This window comes from Leucoraja erinacea, chromosome 17 (genome assembly GCF_028641065.1).
Source record: "Leucoraja erinacea ecotype New England chromosome 17, Leri_hhj_1, whole genome shotgun sequence".
Taxonomy (NCBI): Eukaryota; Metazoa; Chordata; class Chondrichthyes; order Rajiformes; family Rajidae; genus Leucoraja; species Leucoraja erinaceus.
In genome coordinates, this window is record NC_073393.1 from 42,834,932 (window position 1) to 42,854,249 (window position 19,318).

The following is a 19,318-nucleotide window of genomic DNA, read 5'->3' on the forward strand; positions in this document are numbered from 1 at the left end:
GCGTGCTGCACCGACATCCCAACCTCTTCCTTCCCCCACCCCCCCCCTCCCCCTCCTCCTCCTCCCACCCCCGGCCACGGGATAGACCGCCCGGGGTCCGCGGGTGTGAAACCAGTCCGGATGCTGGGCCAGAAGAAGGACCCGCTGTGCTTCCATCCATAGTAAATGCTTACCTGCAGTTCACCACGTGTACTCCAGTTGGCATTGCGTGGCAACAGTACGGGTCACGGGTCGTGACCTCAACTGCGTGCAACCTCCCTATTGAAAAATAGCATAATAATTTCAACTCTTGGGATGCACTTGTCCAGTTTTAAGTACAGACCGATACTTGGGAAGGATAACATGTTTTGTTATCATGGGTTGTTACCCGAGTATGCTGTGTTGCCATCTATATTACAAATAATAAATACTCCTCTTTAAACCAAAGGAAACCATGAGAAAAGTGATCTAACTGACCCTTGCCAAAGGGGGTATTGGTGATTTAAAAGCGCATTAAACTTTTTCACAGAAGGTGGTTAGTATATGGGACAAACAGCCAGAGGAGGTAGTTGAGGCAGGTACAATAAAAGTACTTAAAAACATTTGGGCAGGTACATGGATAGGAAAAGTTTAGAGAGATATGGGTCAAATACGGGCAGATGGGACAAGCATAGATGGGAGATCTTGGTTGCCATGGGCAAGTTGGGCTGAAGGGTCGGTTTCTGTGCTGTTTGGTTCTATTACTATAGGATTATAAAGGCAATATAAAATGTGAGAGTAGGTTCATGGGAAACAGAAACAGGCTTTAAGATCTCTACGTTTCTTAGCTGAAGTTAAAGATTATGGCATGTGATTTACCGTGAGAATGGTCGAGAAATATATTTAATGTCTTCATGGAGGACAGAATGTACTCATGTCTGAAGAAGGGTCTCGACCCGAAACGTCACCTATTCCTTCGCTCCATAGATGTTGCCTCACCCACTGAGTTTCTCCGGCATTTTTGTCTATCATGGAGGACACGTTCTCCTGGAAATAATGGAGAGCTGTGGGTCTAGAATAAGCATACATTCCATAGATTTTGGATCCATTCTAACAGATTGGATATTTTAAAATGGAAACAGTATACCAGCCTTTATTAAAAGATGGACACAAAAAACTGGAGTGACACAGCTGGACAGACAGCATCTCTGGAGAGAAGGAATGGGCGACATTTCGGGTTGAGACCCTTCAAGATGATTTGAGCACCAAAATGAAGGCATCTTATTTGAATTGCAAACATCTCGGGTGAGACTGCATGTGGAATATATATTGTGTTTTGGTCTATTTTCCACATGCAGGGAAGGATGCTCTAGCTATGAATGGAATGCAGCAATGGTTTGCCTGATTGATCACTGGGTTGGTGGATTTGTTATACAAGCGTTATAGAGTACGTTATAGTCTAGACACAAGCAACTGTAAATGCTGGTTTAACCCAAAAAAGGTGCAAAGCATTGCATTAACTTAGTGGGCCTGGTGAGCGTAGGCAGGCAACGTTTTGGGTTGGGACATCGAAGGAGGGTCCCAACTGGAAACATCGCCTATCCATTTTCTCCACTGATGCTGACTGAGCTGCTAAGTAACATGAGCACTTTATATCATGTTAAGACCCTTGGGTCACATGGGACGAAATCATCTTGCTTCTATTTATTTTCTAATTCATGATTTACAGCGAGTCATCCAGCACATAAACAGACTCTTCGGCCCAACTCCTTCATGCTGACCCAGATGCCTCATCTAAGCTAGCCCCATATGGCCCATATCCCTCTAATCCATTGCTACCCATCCAAGGGTCTTTTCAATGTTGTTATTGTTCCTGCCTCAGCTAGTTCATCTGGCAGCTTAGTCTGTATACCCACCACCATCTGAGATAAAAAGCTGCCCTTCAGGTTCTTGTTAAATCTTTCCCATTCACCTTAAACCTCTGCCCACTGGTTCTTGATTCCCCAACCCTAGATAAGACTGATTCGCCTTATTAATTACCCTCATGATTTTATACACCTCTACGCGTGCAGGGTTGTACGTTCTCCCCATGACTGCGTGGGTTTACTCCGAGATCTTGGGTTTCCTCCCACACTCCAAAGAAGTACACGTTTGTAGGTGAATTGGCTTGGTATAAATGTAAAAATTGTTGTGTGTGTCTGTCTGTGTCTGTCTGTGTCTGTCTGTGTCTGTGTGTGTCTTCCTGCGCCCCAAGTAATAAGGTCTTGGCCTGCCCAATCTCTCCCTATAGCTCTGGCCCTCGAGTCCTGGCAACAATAAATGGTAAATGTTCCTGCTTTCTTTCCAGCTTAATGACATTTGAATAAATGTATCAGAATTTATTATGAAGCTCTAGCAAACAAGGGTAGTTCTCAAAACTGCAGTAGTACCCCCAGTAAGAATTCCAATACTCCGAACCTTGGGATGCAGTGCCTTGTGTGGTGAGCATTTTTTTGTTGAGATTTAAAAAAATGAAAATCTGGAAATTGTGTAGTTCTGGTGCCATAGGAAGAGGACACAGTCAGCAATGAATGACAGAACAAAAGGGGAAAATCAAGAATAGTGCTTTAGCAGGGGCTGGATCTAATGGGCGTAGCATTTTGAAGAGCATGACTTCATGCTCTTGTGTTTTTTTCCGCTCCAGTACAATCAATAAATGGAAGGTATAATTACTTAAATGATGATTATCATTTAGACCTTTTTTAAACACTAAGCACCTACCCCTGCATATGATCATTTAGGAACAATATGACAATGTAATTGGTTGTCACACCATTCCCTTCTCCTTCAATAAATCATCCTGTTGGAGTTAAGAGATTTTTGATGATTTCTGAAGTGTCCAACTCTGTCATCTACGATAATTGAATAAAAGAAGAACTTGTGTAAGAAGGAGCTGCAGATGCTGGGTTACATCGAAGATGAACATAAAATGCTGAGTAACTCAGTGGGTTAGGCAATATCTCTGGAGAAAAGGAATAGGTGACGTTTTGGGACAAGACTAGTCTAATGAGGGGTCTCGAACTGTAAAGTCACCTATTCCCTTTCTCCAGAGATGGTGAGTGACCTGCTGAGCTACTCCAGCATCTTGTGTCTATCTAAAATAAGAACTTGGTCTGTTTCTGTTTGTAATCTCAGTTGATGTTTGAAAAGGAGCCATCATTTTCAAGTTTGGAAAACTGAAGGTACACACAGTTAGGCTCCATAGCTGTGATCTCCTAGACTAATATCAATTCAATGCTAGCTCATGGAATAAAAACAGAAAATGCTAAGAAATGGATCAGATGACATCTGTGGATTAAGAAATATTAGTTTAACTATTAGAAAATGCGTGGAGTGCAATGAATAGAGCAAAGGAAATATTGCAATAGGACAAGGTTCTAGTTGAATCCGGTAAGATATAGGGGCTAAGATAAACTGGAATTGAAGAAGTTATTCAATACGTGGATGGGTTCTGGTGAGCATCTGACTGCTGGCAAAGGAGAACTATTGAGAACTGTTTAAGGAACACCCTCAGACCTTCAAAAATGAATGGAAGTGTAGATGGATTGGTGGTTTAAGGTAAAGATAAGCTGGTTGGGACCGTGGAACAGGTAAGTGCCGAAGCAGCAGAGGACATCTGAACGATTACAGATGGAAGTGTGAAAGGACAAGGATGGAATCAAGGAGTCAATTGGAGTGGGGGCAAGAACTGGTTTGCAGCAGTGTTTCTCCATCGGGGTGAATCTAGTCCTGCTGGTGGATTTTGTGCAGGATGTCGATAGAGTCTGGGTACACTACAGGGCTAGAAGGTGTGGAGGGAATGTCTCCTCGGAAAATGAGGTCACGAGTGCCTGGGAGTCATTGGTGGTGAGGGACATTGTCCAGACAGAGGTATGAGGAAGTGTCTGAAGGATGACATTTGGCATCTGTGAGAAAGATCGAATTTCACCAAACCACCACATTTGGCGGAGGTTTGATATTGATATCGGGTTTGATTTTAGTGAAGAAAATACGTCAGGGTTAGGAGGAGTAGGTTAGAGTAAGTGAATGGAGATACCAAATGTCCCAGAGTTATCAATGAATAGACCTAAGAGGGCAGCAGTAAAGTTACTGCCTCACAACGAATGCTGCACCGGAGACCCGGGTTCGATCCTAACTACAGGTGCTGTCTGTACGGAGTTTGTACGTTCTCCCTGTGACCTGTGTGAGTTCTCTCCGAGATCTTTGGTTTTCTCCCACACTCCAAAGACGTACAGATATGTAGGTTAATTGGCTTGGTAAATGTAAAAATTGCGCCTAGTGTGTGTAGGGTAGTGTTAATACATGGGGGTCGCTGGTCGGTGCGGACGTGGTGGGCCGAAGGGCCTGTTTCCCGCTGTATCTTTAAACTAAAAGAATAGATTTAAGAGGCAGGTGGGAAAGGTCTATACTGTTGAGGAATTCTGGAGTTCGAGAAAGGGTCCACATTCTGCGGTGAAGATTTCCTGTCAAGGATATGGAGACTGCAGAAGAGTTTAATGTCATGCTGGGCCTGAATTCATTAGAGTAAAGATGTGCAGGGATGAAGATGTTCATCCTTTCCAAGGATTCATTGTTCAAGATGAGGACGAGGAAGATTGAAAGGGATTGTGTAAACCTGGCAAGGTGGAATGTGGTGATAAGTAGGAAGGAATTGCAGGCTGATTTACACTGAAGATAGGCACAAATTGCTGGAGTAACTCAGCGGGACAGGCAGCATCTCTGGATTGAAGGAATGGGTGAGTTTTCGGTCTTGACCCAAAACATCACCCATTTCTTCTATCCAGAGATGCTGCCTCTCCCGTTGAGTTGCTCTAGCATTTTGTGTTAACATCTTCGGTGTTAAAATGTCAGGGAAAAGTGAAAGGGTGAAAGATTAGGAAAGATATTCAAGAGCTGTTGGAGTTGCCAATCTTTGAAAGAAAATAAAAAAAGTTGCCAATTGCAGCACTGAATAAACCAAAGAACGGAACCATGGAGCCAAGATAACTTGGAGATAGAGAGCATTGGTACTGTTTGGCAGAGAGAGGTCAAAGACATGTATATGCTGATGTGCACTGACTAGATCTTTAAATCCAATGAGAGCAATGACGCAACACTGGATAGTTTGAACATGACGGATAGTTTGAACATACTAGTTTGGACAGATGGGATCTAAATGTAATATATATCTCATCCAAAAGTTGGATAGTTTAAACCCTTTGCTAGGTCCAAATTGTACAGGGATCATCAATTCACCTTTCGATTATATACTTTACTTCCAGATGTAACATTGAGTTGCATGCATTGACCCCTTTTTTTTATCAGATCAAAACTTTTGTTTATGATTCTGCTATTGTCAGTTGAACATATGTTTGCGCCATTGTTCCTTTGTTATTTAGTTTCATTTTATATTTCATTCCTATTGTATTTGTTTCCTACTTCTTCCCGTTCCCACTTGTTATATCTCTGTATTTGCTTAAAGCCTATTGCATCTCTATATCCTTCTAGTTCTGATAATATGTCAGTTTATTAGAAATGATTATTCCTCCCTCTGCTGTCAAGCATTTCCAGCATTTACACAACAGCTTTCGTGATGTCAGGCTCTCCTGTATTGTTTAATATCCAAATATATATATATTTTTAGGACTATACATTTAGCAATCCATTTTATACAGAATGCAGTCTCATAGATAAAACTGACAAGGGTTATAAAATATGTTTTAATGACATTGGTTAAGTGGTATTTGGTGGCTAGAATGTTGGGGAGTTGCCTACTGAGAGAACAGATGGGATCTAAATATAACATCACATCCAAAAATTGGTATCTCAAACAGATAAGCGACCATCAATATTCTGATATATGATTGATTGAATCAATTAATTGATTTGTTTGAAAGATACAGCATGAAAACGGGCCCTTCGGCCCACTGAGTCCACACTGATCATCGATTACCCGAGGTCAGGTTTGAACTTCAGTCACTGTGGTACGGTAAGGCGGTGAGTGTGCCACCATGTCGCACTTAAATTCTTGATTTGAACCTAAAACCTTCAGACTCTGGACAGTAAGGATAACATTGCTACTTCTTGTTTAAGGTGATATAGTCAAGTTAAGTTTATTATCATATGCACGTCCATATTCCAAAGACGTGCAGGTTTGCCGGTTAATTGGCTTCTGTACATTGCCCCTAGTGTGTAGGATGTGGAAGTGGAATAACATGGAACTAGTGTGAACGTATGGACATACATGGTGGGCCAAAGGGCCTGTTTCCACTCTGTATCTTCAAACAAAACTAAGTATGGTGAAATACCAGCACAATGAAAATGTTGCTTGCAGCAGCATCAGAAATATGTAGACTCTGACAACACATTGTTACATATATTATGTATAAATTACATGGTCTACAAAACTAACTTTTTTTTTCACTTGACTGCAAAAAGCAAGACATTAGCGCAAACACAATTTTAATTACAAGTAGACGGCAGTGTAAGAGGTGGGCCATAGGGTTCCATTGCAAAGAGGATTTGGATTTTGTAAATTGGTTCAAGAATGCAATGGTTGTAGGAAAGTAACTGCTGCTGAACCTGATGGTGTGCGACTTTAGACTTCTGTACCTCCTGCTCGACTGTAGCAGTGTGAAGAGGGCCTAGCCGAGATTGTGATGATCCTTGATGATAGATGCCACTTTCTGGAGATGCTTTTGATGGTGTGGGTGATTGTGCCCCCGATGGACTAGACTCTGCAGCCTCTTGAGTTCTGTGCACTGGAATTGCCGCACCATGCCATGATGCAACCAGTCATGATACCTTCCACTGTGCACCTGTTGAAGTTTGTTTAGAGTATTTTGTGACTTTAAACTGCTAAACTCTTTAAACTGCTAAGGAAGTAGAGGTGCTGGTGCACCTTCATGATTACATCTACAGTATGTGCTGGGCTCAGGACAGATCATCCGAGATGTTAACACCCAGGGATTTGAAGCTGCTAACTATCTCCACTGCCAACTCACCAATGAAAACTGGCACATGGTAAACAGTGCTAGAAAGTTGCAGTGAAAGGAAATCCTTAATAATTTATTGTGTGTATTTCCTTGTATCACATTTTTTTCATGTTATTTGTATGTAATTATATTGCTTGTTATGATTGTAGTTCTTTTAAGTGATTTTGTTGAATATCTGTTTTTCATTCTTAGGAAGATCTAGAAACGTTAATAGATGAATTCAGACAACTTGATGCAAAGAGGACCCAAGTGGCAGAAGTGACATGTTCTTTTCCTTCGCCACGGTGAGTAAAGTGGAAATGCTAGTTATTGCTTTTTGATTCTACTGATGCCTTGATTTCACCTTTGTGGCTTTGTGTTCAAAAAAGTAGTGTCATATTTCAGAATGTGATCTGACTATTGTAAGAAAAGGAACTATTTTCAATATTTACATTTATGTTGCAAAACAAATAAGAATATAATTGTTCTATCTGAGATATATGACAATGAAACATTCCTGACTCTAGATGGACATGTGGTCATAAAATCTTTCACAGGATGAGGCGATTTGGCTCACTTTGGCCGTCTTGACTTTCTGAAGAGACGGCTATTTCATCTTATTCTACTGGCTTTGCCAATAACCTGTTAATTTTAAACAAATTATGATGTTTGCATTCAGCTGATGTGTCCAATGTTTTATTGTTTCCTTTTTTGTGTGATTTTAAATTCATGTCTCATATTTATTAACTAATTGAAGAGTGGGTATAGTAATTCCTTATCCAAATTATTCAAAATCTTCCAAAGCATCATGAAAGGTTCCTGCACCAGTTTGTGCTGTTGAAGTGTCAATTCAATTATCGTACAAATGGACCCATATGCAACTCTTTGTAGATTTTAGTAAATTGAAGGTTGCTATGGAAAGCACCAAATGTCATGCGGAATTAAAGCAATAGCAACAAGAAACAAATTTGCAAATACAGAATGGTTCATTTAAGGTGGGGGTTCCCTTCCTGCTGTGGAATGTATATTTTGGTATGAGGTTTGGAGAGAATGTTAGGGGAAGCTTTGACGAGTATGGCAATTAACAAGATTAAATTCTACAGTTAATTTAACAACTAACAATCCTTACTCCAGTCATTTTTGCAGTGTTAACTTGGCTCCATTGCATGGCAGATATTGCAGTTTATTCTGATTAATGTGTCACATCTATAAGTTCATAAATGATAGGAGCAGAATCAGGCGATTCGGCCCTCCAAGTCTACTCCAACATTCAATCATGGCTGATCTATCTTTCCCTCTTAACCTCATTCTCCTGCTTTCTGTCCATTACCCCTGACACCCGTACTAATTGAGAATCTATCTATCTCTGCCTTAAAAATATCGATTGACTTGGCCTCCACAGTCTTCTGTGGCAATGAATTCCACAGATTCACCACCGACTGACTAAAGAAATTCCTCTTTTACCTAAAGGAACGTCCTTTAATTCTGAGGCTATGACTTCTGGTCCCAGACTCTCGCACTAGTGGAAACATCTTCTCCACATAGTTGTTAGAAACAATTGTTTTGTTTTGTATCTATTTAAAAACAGTGAATGATGAAAGATGTAACTTCAAAACACTTAAATGTTATTTACAACATAAACTAAAATAGTCTTGAATCTCTCTTGAAAATGCAATCTCAGAATCTTTACCAGTTTTAATCATACATGGGATCAGATGGTGATTTCCCTTGCAATCCCAGGAAGATTGTTTTCTGCCATTAGCCTCCAGGGGCTCTGCATTCCTCCCACACTCCAAAGGCGTCCAGGTTTGATGTTAATTGGCTTTGTTAAAATTGTAGATTGTCCCTAGTGTGTAGTATAGCGTTGGTGTACCGGGATTGCTCATCAGCGTGGACTCGGTTGGCCGAAGGGCCTGTTTCTGAATTGTATTTCGAAACGAAACTAAATACAGTGCCCTCCATAATGTTTTGCACAAAGACCTATTATTTATTTATTTATTTGCCTCTGTACTCCACAATTTGAGATTTACAATAGAAAGCATCACGTGGTTAAAGTGCACATTAACAGATTTTAATAAAGGCCATTTTTTAGACGTTTTGGTTTCACCATGTAGAAATTACAGCTGTGTTTATACATAGTCCACCCATTTCAGGGCACCATAATGTTTGGGACACAGCAATGTCATGTAAATGAAAGTAGTCATGTTTAGTATTTTGTTGCATATCCTTTACATGCAATTACTGCTTGAAGTCTGCGATTCTTGGACATCACCAATGCTGGGTGTCTTCTCTGGTGATGCTCTGCCAGGCCGGTATTGCAGCCATCTTTAGCTAATGCTTGTTTTGGGGGCTAGTCCCCTTCAGTTTTCTCTTCAGCATATAAGGGACATGCTCAATTGGGTTCAGATCGGGTGATTGACTTGGCCACTCAAGAATTGACCATTTTTTAGCTTTGAAAAACTCCTTTGGTGCTTTAGTGGTATGTTTGGGATCATTGTCTTGCTGTCGGCCAATGAGTTTGAGGCATTTGAACTTGAGCAGATAGGATGTGCTTATACACTTCAGAATTCATTATGCTACTACCATCAGCTGTTGTATCATCAATGAAGATAAGTGAGCCAGTACCTTCAGCACCCATACATGCCCAGGCCATAACACCCCCACCACTGTGTTTCACAGATGAGGTGGTATGATTTGGATCTTGAGCAGTTCATTCTCTCCTCCATACTTTGGTCTTGCCATTAATTTGATATGCTAATCTTCATCTCATCTGTCCACAAAACCTTTTTCCAGAACTGTGGTTGTTCTTTTAAGTACTTCTTGGCAAACTGTAACGCAGCCATCCTATTTTTGTGGTTAACCAGTGGTTTGCATCTTGCAGTGTAGCCTCTGTATTTCTGTTCATGATGTCTTCTGCGGACAGTGGTCATTGACAAATCCACACCTGACTCCTGAAGAGTGTTTCTGACCTGTGGGACGGGTGTTTCGTTTTTTTTTTATTATAGAGAGAATTCTTCTGTCATCAGCTGTGGAGGTCTTCCTTGGCCTGCCGGCTCCTTTGCGATTAGTAAGCTCACCAGTGCTCTCTTTCTTCTTAATGATGTTCCAAACAGTTGATTTTGGTAAACCTAAGGTTTGGCTGATGTCTCTAACAGTTTTATTCTCGTTTCTCAGTCTCATCATGGCTTCTTTGACTTTCATTGGGACAACTTTGGTGGTCCTCATTTTGATAAACAGCAATAAAAGTTTCCAAAGGTGATGGAAAGACTGGAGGAAAGACTAGGTGTTGAGAGCTCCCTTACACCTGCTTTAGGGAGGCATTTAAACACACCTGAGCAATTATAAACACCTGTGAAGCCATGTGTCGGAAAGATTATGGTGGCCTGAAATGGTGGGACTATGTATGGGACAGCTGTAATTTCTACATGGTGAAACCAATTACAAATCTCAAATTGGGAGTACAGAGGCAAATAAATAAATGATGGATCTTTGTCCCAAACATTATGGAGGGCACTGTAATAATTTATAGGATATGTACACTGAGCTCTCCTTATCAGCTTTGAGTTATTTCATTTTGAAGAACAATTATTTTATTTAAATAATAAATTTAACCTGTTTTTCCATTTCTTACAGGTTGAATGCATCACTGTCATCACATCCTGAGAAAGACGAATTGATTCTCTTTGGTGGTGAATACTTCAACGGCCAAAAAGTAAATTCATTGTAATATAGCTTTGCTTTGGGTTTGCCTCAGAAAATTCTGTATTTTGGGGCATAGGAAATAAGAAAGTTCATACATTTACTGCCTTTTGGGGACCATGGGATGCCCTGAAGAAGTGGCATACAATGTAATCACCTGGAGTGAGAGTGTGATGATGTGAATCAATTTAGATGGCTGAGGGAGAAGGCTGTTCACCATCATTTGCGGAAGAAAATTCCAAAGACTTAGGACCCACTGAGAGAATAATTCATCCGGTTTGTGTCTTAAAGGAAACTGTATTTTTTTTAAGCCCCAATAGTTCTAACCTTTGCTCATACGACGAACCACCAACCCCAGGTAACATAAAATCAAAAAACTACAGATGCTGGAAATCTGAAATAAAAAAATAGAAATCCTCAGCTGACCATGGAATCTGAGTTAATATTTTTGATCAAAAACTCTTCATCAGAAAAGAAGCAGCTTAAAACAAGTTGTACTCTCAATGCCAATTTTCACACTTGCTTATGTTTGTAGTTTCCTGAAGTTCCTACTGTGCTTTGTAGTTTCTTGAAATCCCCTTCACAATTTACTTTCCTATTCTGTCATTTATTAGCAATCTTAACAACGATAATTTCACTATCTTAACCTGGGCCATTGATTAAATTGTAAAAAATTAAATCGTCAGCACCTATCCATGTGCCACAACAAACAATACAATCCAATCAATAACGTGTTGATACCTACTGATTCTATTTCTGATTAGCCAGCCAATCTTCTGGTCATCCCATTATGTTACAGGTTAAACACCGATGTTCCTGCTGCTGATGGTCTACCCACCCCTTTTATCTGGACAAAATTGTGAGAGCTCAGTTGAAATTCCCAGAACGGCCACAGATGGCATTGCGAGTCCTCTTTCCGGTTGTGTCCCTCTTGTGGTGAAAGAGTTATTTGTTTACATCTAACCGTTGAATTCCCTTCTTGGCCTTGCTTTTTTAATTTCTGCTGACACAATGTTTAAGCTTTTCACAATTTCAACTATGCCTGGCCCCCGCAGACTACCTCACAGCCCCTCCTCCCCCCATTCTGGCCAATTTTCTGCTTCCCCTCTGGAACTCTGAATTTCCTGTCAAGCCTTCTCTAAATTACTGAGCACCTTTAAAAGGCTGCTTCCCAAAATCAATTTTTAACCATGCTCTCGATCTTCTCTCCTAACTGTTTCGCAAAGACCCTTGTTTTAATGACCCCCTTATAACGGATTTTGGATATAGCAGACAGACCTGTCGACCCATCACCGGCTCCCAACATCTCCCCGGGGGCTGCATACACTGCCGGCTTCCGACCCCACACCTGACTCACAAGATGCACCAATGAGCCTTTCTTCACCCACCGCACAGTCTGGTGGACAGGCTGTTGTTGCAGCTCACGTTATAGCCCCTGTGGACAGCGCTTTCTTCGGGGCGCCGCCACTGACAGAATGTGCCCGATCACCGCGGGGCTCCTTCCCCTCTCACCTGCTGCTGCGGTAGCTTTGTCCGCTCTACCGCTGCCGTCTGCTTCTCCCGTCGCTCTGTCCAGTAGGCATCTTTCCCCTCACACCCCTACCCCTCCTCCTTCCTCTCTCCCCATTGCTGCTGCCTCGGCAGTAAGTGAGGGAGCCCCAAGATGGCTGATCGTGTTCTGTCATCTGTGTATTGTCATTTCATTATCACATGACCTCTGTTGGTCTGGAAAAATGGATAATCGAGAAAGGCTCTGGAACCAAGGGCGACAAAATCAGTGTTCAACCTGTACTTATTTCACCATGATTTTCTTTTCTCCACAATAACCTTTGATGTGACACCTTATCAATTACCTTCTGCAAATTAGAGTAGAGTGCACGCATTGGTTCTCCTTAATTCACAGCAGATGATTGTGCATATGTTTTAAAGGTTTAAGGTAACAAATAATGACTTTTATTATGGAATGTTTATTGGAGGAAAGAGTTTTCACCACAAAAATGTAATATCTCTTGCTTATTCGTGCTGTTTCTCTTTAAACTCTTTAAAAGAATGAGAGATGTGTCCAACCCAATGCAATGATTCAGATAAGGGAAGAATTTTGTTTCATTATTCGATGTTACATAGCAACATATAGAGCTAAATTGATGATAGGTGACATAAAGTAGATTAAATTCATTTGGCGGTTTGCTGTTGTATTCAGCAGGCAGGAAGACTTGTTTGCACGCTGTACCTCTCTGAATCCACACCAACCATCTATCACTCATTTACCCTAATCCTACATTAAGCCCATATTTAATTCTCCCCATTCTCATCAACCCCACAGAATCTACAACTCAGTTACACACTATGGGCAATTTGCAGCGGCTAATTAACTTACCAATTTGCACGGTGGCACACAGCTGCTGCCGCACAGCACCAGGGACCCGGGTTTGATCCTGACCTTGGTTGTTGTCTGTGTGGTGTTTGTACATTCTCCCTGTGACCGCACGGGCTTTCTCTGGGTGCTTTGATTTCCTCCCATTCCAAAGATGTGCAGGTTTGTAGGTTGATTGACTTCTGTGTGGGAAGTGAAAGTGGGCTAATATAGAACTAATGTGAATGGGTGATTGATAGTCGACGTGGGCTCAGTTGGCCGAAGGGTCTGTTTTCACGCTGCATCCCTAAACTATACGAAACCAGAGCACCCAGAGGAGACTCATGCAGCCACAGGGACAACACATTAAAAACCACACGAGGTCAGGGTTGAACACAGGGTTCTGGCGCTGTGAGGCTGCACCATTGTACTGCCCCAGACTAAACAAAACTAGACCAAATGAATAAACAATTTATCCCAATCAATTATCAATCAAGCGCAATATCCATTTATTTTTCTTCTCCCACCTCGCCTGTCAAATTAATAACATTTTTAAAGATTTAGTTTAGTTTAGAGATACAGCACGGAAACAGGCCTTTCGGCCCACTGAGTCCGCTCTAACCAGCGATCCCCGTAATAACACTATCCTACACAGACTTGGGACAATTTACAATTATACCAAGCCAAATATCCTACTACCCTGTATGTCTTTGAAGAGTGGGAGAAAACCAGAGACCCCGGAGAAAACCCATGTAGGTCACGGGGAGAACGTACAAACTCCGCACCCGCAGTCAAGATTGAACCCGGACCTCTGGCAATGTAAGGCAGCAACTCTATTGCTGCGCCACCGTGGATCTCCAGTTAAACCTAACAAATAATTTCCACCTTGCTTGTAATGCTGTACTATACATTGATGCTAAATCAAATTACAAATTACACCTAGACAGCTGTGATCAGCATTTATACACTGCAGATTTCAGATTCGCAGAACAGCTGAAACCTAGCTGCATAAGAAAATATTTTTTTTACCAATTCTTACAAAAAATATGGCCTGTAATAGTACATCTGTAAGCTTTATAATATTTGGGCAGGAAATTCACTTTTGTTATTCCAAGCAGAGTTGGACGGGGAGATTTGGCTGTTAAACCTACAAAAAGCAACAGAGAAAATGAACCAGATTGAAGAAGAGTCCTAACCTGAAATGACACTTATCCATATTCTCCAGGGATGCTGCCTGAACCGCTGACTTACTTTAGTGCTTTTTTGTGTGTAATCTAGCAGTTCAAAGTTTCCACAGAGAAAATTAACTGTTTCTGTGTGGGTTTGATTCATTAGTAATTCCAGTAGCAGTGGAATACCAGGGAATTAGCCTGAAATACCAGGGAATTCGGATGAAATGATCCTAAAATGTTACTTTTGTTCCTGGTTTGGGGTTAATTTGGACATTGAGCATTTTTAATTTGCATTCATTGAATCATAGTTTCAACGTGGAAACAGGCCCTTCGGCCCAACCTGCCCACACATGTCCCAGCTACACTTGTCCGCATTTGGTCCAAATCCCTACAAACCTGTCCTATCCATGTTCTTTTCTAACTGTTTCTTAATTGTTGGGATGGTCCCTGCCCCACCACCTCCTCTGGCAGCTTATTCCATACACCCACCACCCTTTGTGTGGAAAAAGTCACCCCTCAGATTTCTATTAAATCTATTCCCCTTCACCATAAACCTTAATGGGCTGTTTAACTACAATACAGTCACTCTATTCATTCCACTTTGATAAATCCCAATGGTATTTATGAAGATCATTAATACAAGAATTATTCTCCAAAGCCTCATAAAAATGTTTATAAATGCTGTTGCATGAAAATATGGTGAAGGACTAGTTAACTTTGCCAGTACAATATCAACAGCCTAGCTGTGTTTGTAAGAAATATCCAGCAATGAACCTGACCAATTTACAGACCAAATGTTAAAACTTCCGTATTTCTCGGCAATGAAGATACACCTGCATTTTGAGTGACTAAATTTTGAAAAAAGGCTGGCAGGACATAGAATTTCTCAAAATTATTTAACAAAAAAAATTAAAATATGGAAGTGACAATTCAATTTGCCCAAGGCTTCCAGATCTCATCCATACTGAATGGGTGTCGGGTGGAGGCGGATGGCAGGTGGAGGTGGAGAGATGGTGGGAAAAACGGGAGCGCTAAGGAACAAGGAAATTCAAACATAAGGATCAGTAGTGCCAAAATGGGAGCGGCCGCTGGGACCAGACAGCATCCCCGGGCTGGCAGAAGGCGCTGGGGTGGCGGCCGGTTCCGCTGCCTGGTCCCGGCGGCCACTCGCAGCCACCCGAGCTTCTTCCCTCCCCGGCGGCAGTCGGAATTTAAGGATTTGTGCGAAACGGCTGACATGAGCGAGGCCGGCATGTGGCAGGAGAGAGGTGTTCAGATGGAGAGCAATGCCAGAGGTGAGCGGGCCAGCAAAAGGCGCTGAGGTGGCGGCCGATTCAGCTGTCCGGTCCCGGCAGCCGCTCGCAGCCACCCAAGCTACTTCCCGCCCCGCCCACAATGCGGTGGCTCCGTGCCCAAAGCACCGCGGCAGCGGTGAGTGAGTTGCTGGCATGATCCCCGACCCCCCCCTTCTCAACGCTCCTGCTCGTGTTGACCCGGGCAAGACTCTCCACACGCTATGAAAGAAACTCTTCTACCCCCGCGACGCTGTCGTTTTACAGCTGCTTCCCACTTTACATCCGCTTCCCATCAGCTGCCAGCAATGAGGGATAGACTTGACTATCGTTCTTGATGTTGCTGTACTGAGGGATAGCCAAGTCTATCTTTCTTGGCTAACAACCTAACCTTCGGCTTCCAAGACGCAGGTAAATTTTTGTGCCTTATTTTTGGGTAATAAATAGCGCCTTCATTGCCAGGAATTACGGTAAATTGAATGTCCAATTCTAACCTTCCCAACTCTCCTGTAGATTTTTTTTTGCATGATCTGTGCTCAATGGTTTAGCCCAAAGATAGACACAAAAGGCTGGAGTAACTCAGCGGGCATCTCTGGAGAGAAGGAATGGGTGACATTTCAGGTCACGACCCGAAACGTCATCCATTCCTGCTCTCCAGAGATGCTGCCTGTCCCGCTGAGTCACTCCAGCTGTTTGTGGCTATCTTTGGTTTAAACCAACATCTGCAGTTCATACAAACATAGATGCAGGAGTAGGCCATTCTGCCCTTTTGAGCCAGCGCCATTCTGGCCTTCGATATGATCATGGCTGATCATCCAAAATCAGTACCCCGTTCTTGCTTTTTCCCCCATATCCCTTGATTCCCTTAGTGCTAAGAGCTAAATCTCTCTTGAAAACGTGAATTGGCCTCCACTGCCTTCTGTGGCAGAGGATTCCACAGATTCACATCTCTGGGTGAAAAAGGTTTTCCTCCTGACTCTTGGTGTGCTTTTTAAACCTCCTGAACTTTACTCACCTTGGAGAAAGCCTTCCTTCAGCCAATCCACTCACTCACTTTCTTCCTACACTCAGTGGGCTTAGGGTTGGACTAATTTAAATAGTTAATGTTTGTCCAGGTCCTTGAAAGAATAATATTTTGTTTATTATGCATTTTTATTTCATTACTCAATAAAATGTCAAGCATTAATACTAATACTAAATTAATACTAAAAGTCTTTCCAGGTGAGGCAGAGATTCACCTGCACTTCCTCCAACCTCATCTCATGTATCAGTTGTTCTAGGTGTCAGCTGCTCTACATCAGTGAGACCAAGCGTAGGCTTGGCGATCGCTTCGTCCAACAGCTTCGCTCAGTTCCATTAACCAACCTGATCTCCCGGTGGCTCAGCACTTCAACTCCCCCTCCCATTGCGAATCCGACCTTCCTGTCCTGGGCCTCCTCCATGGCTAGAGTGAGTCCCACCGCAAATTGGAGGAGCAGCACCTCATATTTTGCTTGGGTAGTTTACACCCCAGTGGTATGAACATTGACTTCTCCAATTTCAGGTAGTTCTACCGCTGCACCATCGAGAGCACCCTTACCAACTGCATCACAGTATGGTATGGCAACTGCTCTGTTTCCGACCGGAAGGCATTGCAGAGGGTTCTTGCTTTCTCCCTCGCTCCCCTCCCCTCAAGCACTGTGTCTGCGGATACCGCTCAGCATCGCCAGCTCTCCCCCCACAGCCTACTGTCTCCAGCCTCTTTGCCTTTTCTTCTTCACTCTACTCAACCGCCCCCTTTAGACCCTGTCTGAGACCCTGTCTGAAGAAGTGTCTTGTCCCGAAACGTCACCTAAAGTCCATAGATGCTGCCTCACCCGCTGAGTTTCTCTAGCATTTTTGTCTACCTTAGCATTAATACTAATCTCACTTTAGTCCATCCTTTTCCATTTCATCATCCTAAGGTGCAACCAATGTGATTGTAGGTTCTTAGCTATGCTTGTTGAGGGATGTGTTTCACAATATATCCTTGGAACACATGAAATAATTGTTGATTTGGAGTCATAGTTGGATTGGTTTGGATTTAGTCCATGTGTTGGATCCGGATCATATGTTGTACACCAAGACCCAAAAGCACTTTTCTTCATGGTGATTTGAAGAGAAGATATGCCTGGATTGCAGTCATATTGGGAAAAATGTTACATCTAATTGCACCCCAGTGTGGTCTGACATTCAGCCATGAGATCCATTACCAGATCCACTAAAACTTAATGGACCTGTGATCCAAAGGGCAGTTTTATTTCCCCATCTGTGTGGTGAGAATAATTGCTTATGAAATCAAGACAGCATTTGAACAAATATGTAACAGAAGCTCTGGTTATTGAAATTGGTGAGAATTACATTTTTTTTTAATAAACTGGAGTGACAAAGCTTACGATTAATGCAGGGCAGTCTTCTCCGTCCCTGACTATCTATGTACAAGTTCATACAGTGTCTTGAGCCCAACTATTTTTAGCTAATATTAATAATGTTGCATCATCAGTAGGAATGTTTGCTAATGCTTGCATTCTTTAGTTCAATTTACAATTTGCATGCATCAATAATCTTTGAGCTACACAGGTTACATATGTGTCACACAAATGTCACCTTGTGACCTACAAGGAAGAACCACGTTGCCTTTTCTTGCTTTGCATTAATATTACTAATGCTGAATTTCCCCCATTATCATCCATGATCTTAAAGCCGTGTCCCACTCTATGAGTTCATTCAAGAATTCTCCTGAGTTTCCTCTGATTCGAACTCAGAGATTTACGGTAATGGCCGCTCACAGGTACTCGGGGCTCTCGTGGACATTTTTCAACGTGTTGAAAAATCTTCACGAGTCTTCTCGAGCTTAACGCGTTTCCCGAGTACCAGCCGTTAGCGTTACGAGCCGCTAAGCGGCGTCCCCGAGCTCCGACGTGCCCGCTACGTACATTCTACGTCCTACCACGAGTTTTTTAAACTCGGGAAAGCTCTTGAATGAACTCGTACCGTGGGACTGGGCTATAAACTGGATTAGCCACATAAATATGGTTGCTACTGGAGCTGGGTTAGTGGTTGGGAAATTATGGTAAGTTACTTGTCAACTGAACTAACAGTTTTTCCAAAATCTGTTAGATACAAATCGGTCTGTATTTTTCGCCAACTATTTTCAGTCAAAAGTTGGTAATCTTTTGCTGCTTCACAGTGCCAGACCCGGGTTTGATCCTCACCTCAAATGCTGTCAGTGTGGAGTTTGCACGTTTCTCCCGCGACCACTCGGGTTTTCTCCAGGTGCTCTGATGGTCGGACTCGTGGGCCGAAGGGTCTGTTACTATGCTATATCTCTAAACGATATTAAACCAAGCTTCTCCATCTCCTATGGTTGCCATCATTTCTTATCCAGAAGATAAATAATAATAATAATAAATTTTATTTGGGGGCGCCTTTCAAAAATCTCAAGGACACCTTACAAAGATTAACAAGAATAATAAAACATATAATCTGAATAAAATAAATAATAAAGACATCACCAAAACACAAATAAAAAACAGAATTCAATCCAAAGACAAAAAAATCAAAAACACAATGTGAAGAGAGAGCAGCGGCAGCTAAAGCGCGCTAGCATCCACCCTCCCTTCCGACAGCCATCTTGGACACAGACTAACATGTTTACTTACACACAAAAAAAAATCATCCCCCCACAATGGTTACCACTGTGGGGGAAGGCACAATGTCCAGTCCCATCCCCAGTTCTCCCAAAGTCAGGCCTATTGAGGCCACCGCTATTGCCTCTACGGAGGCCCGATGTTCCTGGCCGTTCTCACCGGGTGGTGTTGCCCCGGCGTCGGG

General features: G+C 42.3%; 1 protein-coding gene across 1 annotated transcript in view; it reads left to right on the forward strand.

The window, feature by feature from the left end:
• The window catches only part of klhdc4 (kelch domain containing 4), a 90,264-nt gene that overhangs the window by 6,880 nt on the left and 64,066 nt on the right, over positions 1-19,318 (forward strand). The window contains exons 2-3 of the mRNA XM_055649060.1: positions 7,164-7,255; positions 10,584-10,662. Coding sequence (XP_055505035.1) covers positions 7,164-7,255; positions 10,584-10,662 — 171 coding nt within the window. The remainder of the gene's footprint in view (positions 1-7,163; positions 7,256-10,583; positions 10,663-19,318) is intronic.